The following is a 12,712-nucleotide window of genomic DNA, read 5'->3' on the forward strand; positions in this document are numbered from 1 at the left end:
GGCCATTTTCCACATTTTTACTTTGATGTACTTGTCCCAGGGCTTTCATCAGATCAACTTCATATGGAGATGCGTGTCATCACAACAAGATGGAGATGAAAACTACCTCAAAGATCGATTTTTCGTCACACGGTGTGACCGTGGCGTGGCGTCAAACTTTGATTACACGCTATCAAAACACGAGGTTCTGTATCTCTGACATATTTGGTCGAATCGAGTCCAAACTAGACATGTAAGACAAAAGTCCCGGCCTGATGACATCTACACAGAAATCATGACTTAAAAACACAGCGCCCCCTGGTGGCAACAGGAAATGTCTTGTTTTTTGCATGTCTTACACTTGGAAGTATTCCTCCTCATCTACTGACCGCAGCCATGTCAAACCTATGTCAAAAGGGTTTCAAGACATTGATAATGTAGGCATAAGATTACTGTGACTTTTCGTCAAACGCCATATTAATGGCGTGGCGTTAAAGTTCATCGACTCGCTGTGACACACGAAATTGCTGTAACTTCCGTGTTCATGGGTCTATCTCCCTCAAACTACATTTGTGTAGCAACAGCCCCCAAAGGAGAAGATGTTGTCATAAGTCCAGTGTGCATTGTCCTATCACCGCCAAACTGATGTCTCATGATCAGAGACCAAGCCTGAACAGCTCTGTGTCAATATTTCTTCAGTACTAAGTACTACTTTTGTACTTTTAGTTACTTTTTAGTTACTGATTTCACAGCGCCGCTCAGTGGTGAGAGACGGTACTGCGTGATGACGCTGTCACACTGCACTAGTTACGCACAGCACGTTAGTTACGCAGCGACGTAAACACGTGCTGCTTCCACTGTTTCTTGTGTCCACCGTCATCCTCGCTCCAGCAAGCATCACTCCCTGACAACAGCAGCGATGGCGGAGCCCGTAGCATCGGATGCGGCAGCATCCCCGAGCCCGGGCCTCTCTCCCGCAGCCAGCCCGGTCTCCGAGCCTCCATCCCTGGCTCTCTCCCCTACGGCGGACGGCTCCCAGCGGCTGCTCTTCTCCCACGACCTGGTCACCGGGCGGTACCGCGGCTCAGTCCGGTTCGGCCTCGTACGGATGATCCACGGCGAAGAGGAATTTAACTCCGACTCGGACCTCGACGACGGCGGGGGGAGACGCGGCGATGGTGGCGGCGGCGGCGGCGGTGGCGGTGGAGGAGGAGGAGGAGGACGAGCCCCAGGTGGTTCGGACACTGAGAGCGCCGTGGACTCCCCGAGTCAGCCGCTCGGCAGGGGCTTCGTCCGCGTCCAGTGGTACCCCGAGGGAGGCAAGCAGGACATCAGGGAGACAAAGGTACCACACTGATGTGTCCACGCTGATGTGTCCACGCTGAGGCCGCTGCTCCCACTGTCTCCTGGGCAGAGGACAGCTGTTAGCCACTCGGGGATAAGGTTCATCTAATCCGTCTACCGTAGAACGCACAACCGGCTAACTGGCTAGCATCCAGACGCGCATGCTAACTAGCGGTTTAGCTCGTAGCCCTCATGTCATTGAGCTGGAGCCGGCTAATCAGGCTGGTGCACCTGTCTGCGTTCAGCTAGCCGCTCTCACGTTCGCTCCACCCGGCTGACAGAGCTGTCTGCTCCGGGGATGGAGCTCCGGGCTGTGGCAGGTGCAGCTCTCTGCTGTCGACCACACACACACACACACACACACGCTGGGGTTTGGTCCTCTTGGATTCAGTGTGCGAGCTGGGAGTGACTCTGTCTGAGAATATTGTTAAAGACTTTATCATTAAAACGACTAAATATCACGAACCTAACATCTCGAATACACCTGCCTCCTATTTCAATATTCATCTAAAGCTGTCACCTGAACTCTGAGCCTGCAGAACAAAGGGCTCAAATTCCTCCGTAAAGTATGCAAATGATTTTCTGCTGAATTCAGCCATAAGCACATTTCAGTAGAAAAGGAACCTGAGGATATTTGCAGCTTATTAGCGATGATCACTTGCTGCTGTTGTTTAGGAACTTTTTCAAACAAAATCAGAAAAATGTAAATAGTGTCTAGGCGAGTTAAGTATTAAAGGTGTATATGTTTAAGAATGGGCTTAGGGTTTCAGGGTTATTTCTTATAAAAGACACAGTCGGCGGTTGCTCGCGGGATAAAATAATTCAGATTGTATGCTTGGTAAAGAAATGGGGAACCCTGCCGCCCTGTGAACCCTCTGCCACTTCTCTAGATTTCTCCCGGGCGTTGTTGAAAGAAGGAGTGACAGAGTTTGTCGGAGGACTGATCTGGAACACGCTCATATCAGCTCATTGTAGAGACACAGGATGGGACCAGAAGGAGCCTGGTTCATGGCCCATGTTGCTGCGCTGCTTTGTCCTCTTGGCTCAATGAGTAAAGTTCTGGCCAGAGCTTCATTCAACCTTCCTCACAACAGAGACTTGCGAACAATGACACGGTTGTTTCGACAGAACGTGGACGGTTTTATGCTGCGTCATTGCTAGTTTGTGTCCCTAAAGGATCTAGTTTGTGCCAGTGTGAACAGGTTTGGAGTTCACTCTGTAGCTATGTTTTTGCTTATCTCCGTGCACCACGTCCTGTGTCGACAGGCTTCCTCTTAGTTACGTATATTCCGAGAGCACAGTGATGATTCTGATGAATAATTCAGAATTGCTTCCTGCAGTAATCTTGAAGATGATATTTCCTCAATATATTGACTTGTACTAGGCTTTTTTTCTCAGCAGTGATAAGTGGAGGGAGAACAGGTGTTTGAAATCTGCTGCACTTTCTCTTGAGATTAAAAAAACTTGCATTTTCCCTACAAAACCTATGATTGAAGTTTATAGCGCAGCGGCAGCCATTAGATGCAAATTATAAACGATCCAAAACTATAAGTCCAATGAAATCATAATGTTTTTATTGCTTCTTTTGTATTGCATGAAAATCGAGGAAGAATCGAGGAAGTCAGTGCAAATCAGACCCGCAGTGTTAAGAAAGCTCTCACATGAGGTGCAGTGAACCTGCAGCTCATGAGCTATGTAAAATGTATGAAAAAAATACGTCCAGACATTCTCTGGAGTTTGCCTTCCATGCTCAGTGCCTGGCTACATCCACACTACTCCTGAGTTTTAGAGCCACTTGAATTTGAAAACGCTGTTGACCCTGATACGTTTTAATCTACAGGCAGAAACGGCGATGTTTGGAAACGATGATGTAGCCTTTCGGTCACGATGTAGCCTTTGCTGGTTCACCAGGCTCCTATCACATGACCCCCTTCCAGAAGAAAACAACCGACTACCAGCCTCGACTACCAGTGTAGAACGCAATATGAACAATCAGTTACATCATCGCTGACCCTCTTGTCTTTGCGACACAACTGTTTACATGTACAGGAGACAAGCTATTATTTGCGCAATCCGAGACAATTCCCGTGCCCAGCGGGACCTGAGCTAGACGTGCTTGCCTTCCTGTCTACACTGGCACGCGCATGCCCGGTGTACGTGAGTGGTCACGTATTTTCAGGCGTGTTAGTGAGGATGGGGATTCAAACTGATGCAGAGCCAAAACGCTCATGTGCACAGTAATCGTTTTAGTGTGAAACCGTCTGAGCCTCCTGTGTGTTTTAATAGGAAGATATAGAGACATGATCATGTAGGAACGAAGACAATTCGAAGACTCTTCCTCGTCAATGATTGTAGAACAAGGTGATTTATTTTCCTGACAGACTTTAAATCTACTCAGAGTCGCTGCAGGTTATTAGAAGGACTAATGCTGCTGTCCACTCCACACTGACTCCATACATCTACCTGGCACTGTAAAGGATCTCCTAGACAATAGAGACATGAGGAACTCATTCATATTAGGGATGTTAGTCAGGTAGGAACATGCAGTTCCTTCAGCATCATGTGGAGAAATACCTTTAAGTTAAGAGTAGCTTAAACATCACATAAGTGGGCTGACATGACATTTAACAGCTGAAGGTGTTGATGAAGTGGTCTTTAACATGCAGCATGTGTAGCACAGGATTTTCTGTACTTCAGTGCATCGCAGAGCTTTGGTTGCTATGGCACCAGAGCAGATTTTTTTCCCCCCCAGCTTTGGATTTTGATTTAGTTTCTTTTTTTGTTTTCAGTGTTGTTTTTTTTTTACATTGGAAATATATTGATTTGCTTATTAATTATACTAATGATAATTTATACCTATATACCAAGGGAGTTATGTTTTCATTAGCGTTTCTGTTTGTTAGCATTGCACAAAAAACTATTGGATGGATTACCTCAAAACTTGGTGGAAGGATAAGATGTGGGTCAGGGAAGAAGCCATTATATGTTGGTGCAGGTCTATACATTTTTTTTACTTTCTTTAACCTTGCAAGATGGGGGTTTTCCTTCTCTTTTGTGGTATTTGTTCTCTGAGTGCCATTGTGGTTAAAATTCTAAATCCATTATTATTAAAAGATTAAAATTGTAACCGTCTCTGAGCATTGAAAACCAACTAACAGACCTTGTGCCTCTGCCTGCTCTGGGCCTGCCACAGTCACCAGTCAGTTACAAACACACAGAGAGCCCTGATGCTGCAGCACAACTGACACACAATTTCCATCCAAGCACAGAGGTGCAGCAGTGGGACACTCTAAGGCAGCAGCAGTTGAGTCTTAGCCTGAGATGTCCCTGCTTCTATCAGTTACTGGGTAACTCAAACACCCATGGGAGCACTGTTAAGTCCCTAAATGTACTTTACGGAAACGCCCGGTACATATGGTGTGATGAAATGATGCATCAGTTCTTATCTGCTGTGTTAGGTCACAGGGGTCAAGGTGGGCTCTGATGCTCTGGGAGTGTAGGGGTGGGGGAGGAGGCTGGTGTGGTTAAATGATGACAGGGTGGGTGTAGCAAGACCCACTGCTGCTGACTGCCCTGCAGACAAAGATGAGGTTTGGAGGGAGGAGAAGTGAGAAAGGAGGGCAAGGAAATGCACAGTGGGTGGTAAAGATGGAGAAAACAAGTATCGAAAACCAATTTAAATATCACCTTGATGTCAAAACCAAGAGGAGAATGTAAAATGAAATGAAACCACAATCCTGATTGGAAAGGAGGTAATGAGACCAGCAGACAGTTCAGTACCAGCTGGCTGTTATGGTAATGTGCAGGCTCTCAGTCATAGAAATGCTAAATTCCCACCTTCTGCTCTCTAATCCATTTAAAATTCCCAGTCCACTATGGCTTGTCGTCGCAGAGGGAAATCGGAGCTTTGCTGCTATTTTAGTGCACTCGGGTTTGTACTCCTGAAAGAGGCACATTCCTCAATACTGCAACCATTAGACTGACTACCTCCACCAAGGAGGTTATGTTTTCACCCCTGTTGGTTTGTATGTTTGATTGTAACCTAGATTACACAAAAACAACTAGATGGATTACCACGCAACTTGGTGGAAAGATGTGTTATGGGTCAGGGAAGAACCCATCATATTTTGGTTTAGATCTGGATCAGGGGATTGATATTTATGAGTGTTTGCAGTGTGGTGCAGCTTGATTTGAATTTAAGGGGAATGTTGAGCGTTAGTGAAGGTATGCGCTCTCTATTTTTGTTTAGTAAATTCCACTTGCAGGCTATTGACCCAACTGTCAGTGTTTGGGGGAACGATCATCACAGTTTGTAGCCATGTCACATTGTTCAGTAACACCAAGAGGCTTGGTGAGTTGATTTTTGTTTTTCATATGAGGTTTTATTGTCTGTTTCACCACATCAATGTTTTATTAAGCGAGTAGGAGGCTCCTGTGGTTTTACTGCATTTATCTTTGTCCTGGTCCATAGTTGGACTTTAAAACAAACGAGTTAGTTAGGGACGCTTTCTGTACAGTTCAATAAAACAGTCAGAACAGTGATGAGAGATGAAATGGCTGCTGTGGTTTTGTAACAGCTGCAGTAGCAGATATGTTGTGCATTGTTGTGTTACTCCCCCACCGTCCTTACCATGCAAAAGCATGATGTCATACATCATCCATCAATCTTTGGCTTTTTATCCTATCTACACTGGAGCAAAATGTTTGTGTGAAGTCATTCTGTAAAAGTGAAAATGTCCATTCTGCTCTGCACATTGTTTTCCTGACTTGACTTACTGATAATATATTTGAGACTGTAAAAATATATCTCTAAATACAAGAGGAAGGAAGTGGGAGAACACTGCAGTTGCTGAGTACTCTGGCGGCAGGGTGACTCCCATCTGTCAGTCCGGCCATGCCTGCCCCCTACCCCCATCCTTCCAACTACAGACCTCTGGTCACAACCCCATTGACCCACAGAATACGACCTCTTTTGTCCAAAAAGGCTTGACTGCTGCATAAATCTTCAAGATACTTCAACACACAGATTTATTTCAGCATCCTCCACCATGCATCCTGCAAGTATGATCACAGAAATGTTTTTTATTCAAATCCAGGCCTTGGCTCTTCAAAAGCATTTTAGCTGGTTGATTAATGCACTTAATGCATTTAATATCCATAGATGGAGCAATCAAGTTGATCAAAAAGAATCATCTTAAGAACAAGATTTCAAAGACTAAACACATCATTTGTCTATATCCTCCATTCCCCTATATTCTCACCCAGATGAGCTTTTAAATGAGCATTTGGTGTGTATGTGGTTTGAAGTGGCTGTCAGCGTTGTGCACTGGCTACTGCAGTTTCCTAAGAGCAGACTAGAGCGAGCACATTAATGATTTCTGTTTCTTTAGTCTGCAAGTTCTAATTAACTTAGCAGCTAAGCCTTTTATTATGTGAGAGTGGATCTGCACACCATTCTCTTTCAAATATTCACACTGCTCTTGTGTTTTCTTGTGTAAACCTGCCACATAGCATCTGATTAGAAATACATTTTATTGTCAGGTGCTTTACTAAAATGCTTGTGGTGGTGGAAAAAAATCAGTGGAATTCACGGGACTAGTGCCTGATGGTGAAAACGGTCACGATTAGATATTTGAAACTGAACATTCTGCCCCAAATCTGCAGCGTCGACGCCCTCAGATAAGGTTGATTGATTTCATACATCGTTCTGCAGGTGCTCAAGGTAGGCTGGCAGACGTTGGTGTAATCTGGGACATGTGGCCATTGCCCAGGCCCGCCCAACTGCGCTTTGCTACGCAGAGCCTTAGTTATGGGTTTGTGCAGGTGCCAGGCAGGCCCAGGAATATACACACAACACAAACACACCAGGACACTTCAGAGGCACTAGGCATTTAGTTTTGTCACCACTGAGCAGCTAACAATGCCTCTAAAAACAAGAAAACCAGCTCCCGTGCTGCATTGCTGTTGTACAATCATGACTGAAGTCTTCACGATCAGAAATGGATTATTAATGCAAACATTGCTCAACACCAGCTGCTGTATAACAACATATTTTGACTGCAGGGAAAGCTCAGGCAACTATAATTGAGGGAAAGACATTAACCTGTATTTTGACACACACAGGTCTAATTTTAGTTCCTGGTTGGCAGCTCTTGCCTGTTGCGATACTTTCCGCCTGCAGACTGTATGACTTCATCTGTTGTACAACATTCATTCAAACTTTAAGAAGTCACAGTTTTTGTTATATTAGAAGTAATGATGCTTATTTAGTTTTGACATGCTGACTTAAAGTTGACTAGCAAGAGAAGGCAAACTGAGTCTCCTCTTTGCTGTTTCATTACAGAAAAACACCAAGTAGATCCCTGCTAACATCCTTTATCCATACAAACAGGGAAATTCAACAACATTATGCACTAATTGCATTAATTTTGATGGTTCTAATTCAGTCATTGCTGGACCACTGATAATAAAAAAATTATATCTTGCAGCAGTTGATTCATATACTTGATGATTTAGTCATGCATTACATTTCATAAGTTTAATGAAACATATTTACTTTCACTTTTAAGGTTATGTTTTCATCTGTTTGTTTTTTAGCAGGATTATACAATAACTACTGGACAGGTTAGCATGACATTTGGTGCAAGGGTGTGCTATTGGTCAGGAAAGAACCCATTCAATTTTGGATCAGGAAGCGGATCTTGGGATTGTTCTGCATTGTGAGATGTGTTTTTCAACATCTTTGTGGATTCCTTATGAATTATGTATGAATCTTGATGAAAAAAATTGTGTATCGATTTAAGTGTAAAAATCTGGATCTAGTGGATTTAAATGTGGTTTCATACAGGGTGTATGGATATAGTAACAAATAGGGATAGAAACCTGTAACTACCACCAATGTGTAGCTGAGAAACATAATGGGGCCTATAACTATAAGTCTTGTTTTAATTGAAGGACACTGTTGGGCCTCGTCGGAGGTATGCTCTCTACTGAGTTTTGCATATAGTTTTAAATTGTCCAGTTATTCCACCTCTGCTACTCAATCAGACACATTTGCTACTAAATTTGAGGGTGACTCTGTTGCACCCATGTCGCCTGATTCCTTGCTCCCTCTTGTTGCACGCGCTGCCCTCTTATAGGCAGCTGAGATTGTGTCATTGTCGACTGTGATGAGGTGATGATTCCGCTCAGCGGGTGGAGGAAGAGGCGCGGCAGCGGAAAGATGCAAGATGAAATGCATGTTTTGGCCTTTTAGTCTTTCCTCTCTGGGCTGTTAGAGTGAAATTGACTTCTTATCCAAGTGTGAAATGGGACAAGCTGTGAAACTGGTGTGCTCTCTGTGTACTTGTCACCTCCGGGATCCTATTTTTCCGTTATCCTCCCTCCATTCTCGGGATATCACATTACTCTCATTTTCTTTCACCTCAAATATGTTCATGTTCCTCACTCTTGTTCATGCTTTGACAAGTCCAACCATTCCAGACCGTAAAGGTTGTTTAATGTCCTTTTGTAAAAAAACAACAAACAGATCAATATTTTTTTTGCTGCTAAAAATCATCATCGTTATTAAAGTCATTAAAGTAACCCTGTCCAAATCTGAGGGGCTCGAGGCATTGTTCTAAGTTAGCACTCTGGAATTAAAGGACACTTATCTGTGCCTTAATCAATATTTCTAGATTTCTCCAATAATACCTCAGCAATAATAAAACCCAGTGTCATGATTTACAGGAGTAATGAGCTTATGAAAAGAGAGTGGCACACGTGTCATCTGTTGCTACCCTCACACAATTAGGAGATTGGTTTGTCCGTCTGGCTTTTATGTGACACCAACCAATCAACACTCTGTTTTCACTGGGTAGTCCCTGGATGGAACGCGAGAAGATTCCTAAGAGAACAGCAAAGTTTGCTCCTGCTGAAAATCATGTCGGCCACGATTGGATCATTCAGCGTTGCATTTTTTTTTTTACCTCAGCAGTGTTTTTTTGAGAGATGAGGAAAACTCTACAAAGGGTGAAAATCACTGAAGTGCGATGGAAGTCGTTGGGAAAGGATAATTTGCAATGGGATGCGTAGTTTCTTCACTCCTAAAATTATACCTTGTATCTTTGCCTCTTTTGTTTAATGGTCATGATTCATCTCGAAGCTGGTCGGCCTTTTATAAGGATTTTCTGAAATGTCAATGGAGAAAACTAACAGGAAATCTTCTTCTGGAACCAGAGCTGTTGCGCTCTAATGATGCTTTTATACGCATCATTTCACACTTGTTCATGTGGAGGCCAGTTTTCTTGGCCTGAGAGTCGGTCATCTTTATGAGGTGGCCGTGTCGTGATTAAATATGTGTTGAATATTTCATTGATGCACATCTGACATTAAACAAATCCAACGCAATGTATTTCCACTCGTACCACTTGGAGGATGATGTCAGCATCTTCTATTTCCTGTAAATCTGATACGACATGGACATCACATGACTGCACATCAACCCTTGTGTGCTCCTCCTTTAACCTCTATCTTCCCTTTTTCTTATCCCTCTGCTCCTCCTCTCTGCTCCCTTTCTTTCTCCACAGCAAGCTCCACCTTTTCCTCCATCCCATCTCCTCCGCCACCACTGTCGTGTCACTCCTCTCTTACCCTGCTTCATCTTTTCACCCTGCCCCCCACACTCTCCTCTCCTCCGAACCCATCCCGTAAACCTCTTACTCATGACTGGATGGTCGTTCTGTTCCTGGCCTGAGATAATGGATCTCATTTCATCCTCTCTCTGTATAGACGACACACACACGGGAATAGACAGACTCTGAAGTGACTTAGCTGCTGGAGCCTGCACCCATCCCACTAGTCATCTCTCCTTGCATCTCTCCTCTCTCTCTCTCTCCCTCTCTCATCTTTTCATCCACCCTTTTTCCTCTGCAGTGTTGGCCCTGCCCAGTTGGGAGATAGTCTCCTCTCTCTCTACTCCTTGTTACTTCCCCTCCTTTCTCTCTATCTGCTGTTTTTTTTTTTGCTCTTGTCTATTTTTGCTCCTGCTTTTGCTTGTTACCTCTCTCTCTCTCCCCGGGATCTGTCTCTATCTCCCACTTTTTCTGGGTTTCTGATTGCTGTCTCCTCTGTGCCTTGTACACCACTCCTCTTCATTTATTCCCGTTACACCCCGTCTTCCTCTCAATGCACCCTCCACCCTCTTACCATCTTCTCCCCTGACTTGTTTCACTATTTCTTAATCTTCATGATTGCCCCTCTTAAGTATCCATATTTCTATCTCCTTCTCCTTTTCTCCATCTTATACTCTAAGCCTCTTTGTGACTGCATCTTCTTTACATTTCATATTCTGCTTGTTTATGACTCTTTTCTCCCCCAGTGCACACCTCTCTGTCCTGCAGCCGTCCTTCTTTTTCTGTATCTGTTATCAATCTGTCTTTTGGTGCATCAGCCCTCAAACTACACAGTAAGGTAACTGTTCAGTCATAGATCCCTTGTGCTATTCGTTCCGTTGACCTTCCCCCATGGTCTCAATGGATAAAAGGCCATGTGCCTGCTCTCTTTTTAATAGAGCTGTACACACCCTTAAGCATCCCAATCAATAGCCTTCAGTCAGACAGACCGTCCTGCAGCAGCAAGAACAAAGTGTCAGGGTGTGAGGATTGATGCTTCACTTGTTTATCTTCATATCAACCAGGGCTCCAAGGACTTGATATTGATTTAGTATTTTATTTTTTGCTTCCCCACATTTAAGGAAATCTACCTCATTTGATTTATTGCAATCATTTTTTTTTAATATATAAAAAAACCTATGTAGTAAGAAACAATATCAGGTATGTCTTTTCAAATGTATTATAATTAAAAATTATAAGGTGCTTGCTTAGATGAAGTCTGGTATACATTTTATTCAGGGAGTGCAGTGTGTAGCACCATTAAAAGAGAAGCAGGTGGGTTAAACTGAAGCACACCCACTCTTGACAGTTTTGTAAATGAGTATTGATTTTGTAACCGTATATATCACCACATTTTTCGTTTGGAGGATGACTACACGGATGAAAAGCAGAGAAGTGCATTGTTCTGCAGTGGTTTAGGTGGTTTAGGGATTTTTATACCTCCACCAAGTGTCTGTTAGCAGGATTACGCATAAACTACTGGACTGATGACGCTAAAAAGAAGGATGTGATATGGGTCAGGGAATTACCCACTACCTTTTGATGCGGATCCAGACCAGGCGGCGGATCCAAGAATTTGTATGCATCCGTGTGGGCAACAGCCTTTGGCCGGAGGCATTATGTTTTTCGTGTTGTCGCATCCCATTATTGTGAAAGTGATATTTCAAACTGCCTCGTACAAACATTCATTTGGACTCAGATGATCTGATTGTATTTTGGCGGTCAAAGGTCACAGTCTATGAATCTGGGAGAAAAAAATTTAGAAGACAGAAACTGCACTGGTTGTCAAAGGGATATAACTGCAGTGCAATACAAACAAATTTGTGAATTCCACATTTCATCCAAAACAAATACTGTCATCCCTTTTCTTATGCTGCTTATTTAATATTATTTCACTATTAAGCTACTGAAAAAGGATTTAAACGACCAGTAGTTCCTGAATGAGTGATCTCCAACTTGGCTGGAGAGTTTCAGGATTTAGTGTGTCTAAGTTAAATTAGATTCAAATCTGTGTGAAATAGACCGGGCAATTAATGGCTCGCAGCAAATACATCTCGCTCCAGTCCTTTTTTGAAAAGAATTGGTCTGTTCTCCCCTTGGAAAAAAAAAAGGAGAGTAGTGTAGTTTTCATTTCCCCAAAACTGTAGTGGTTCAGCAGAAAGCTGATTTGTCAGAGGTTGAAGGCTGAGGTGCAGGGCGTGGCGCTGTCATCATGACTGCACAGGACAGTATCTGCGAGTGGAATTTCTCATAGGATAAACATTGAGTACAGGCATGTGTGTTTGAGGCGAGAAAACCTTGTATTGCACCTGTTACTTCTGAATCCATTTGACTTGTGTATGTTGATCTGAAGGATTGTCAGTATAGAAATGACGATAATGAGAAAAGGACAGAAACCAGAATGAGAGAGCCTGGCGTAGTGAACTATCAGAGTGGAGAACAGGCGTGGCCCTGAGCTGCAGTCCTCTGCAGTGTCTCTTTCTCCCCCTCTTCCTCTTCCTCCTCGTACAGCACCTGAATAATGACTTGTGTTAATTAGGCCGGGAAGTCCAAGCAAATACCGTCCTCCATCGATTCTTGTTATCAGTCCGGGCCCTTCTACCACTGCAGATTGAATGGAGAAGCGGCCAAGATTGTCTTCCATCACCGCACACAAATAGACACAGACACTCTTGTATCTATGTGTGCAAATAGGCAGGTCTTTTTCTTTTGTTGTCTGACTCCTTGCGCACCACCAC

The 12,712-nt window shown here is 43.7% G+C and overlaps 1 protein-coding gene across 3 annotated transcripts in view; it reads left to right on the forward strand.

Moving 5' to 3' along the window:
* The first annotated feature begins 822 nt into the window (after positions 1 to 822).
* The window catches only part of ube2o (ubiquitin-conjugating enzyme E2O), a 31,862-nt gene continuing 19,972 nt past the window's right edge, over positions 823 to 12,712 (forward strand). For 2 of the 3 annotated variants that reach the window (XM_034586682.1, XM_034586674.1), the window contains exon 1: positions 823 to 1,324. In XM_034586682.1, coding sequence (XP_034442573.1) covers positions 899 to 1,324 — 426 coding nt within the window. In that variant the 5' untranslated portion in view covers positions 823 to 898. The remainder of the gene's footprint in view (positions 1,325 to 12,712) is intronic. The other variant, XM_034586689.1, reaches the window with a different exon arrangement.

Source organism: Hippoglossus hippoglossus, chromosome 1, assembly GCF_009819705.1.
Source record: "Hippoglossus hippoglossus isolate fHipHip1 chromosome 1, fHipHip1.pri, whole genome shotgun sequence".
Lineage (NCBI taxonomy): Eukaryota > Metazoa > Chordata > Actinopteri > Pleuronectiformes > Pleuronectidae > Hippoglossus > Hippoglossus hippoglossus.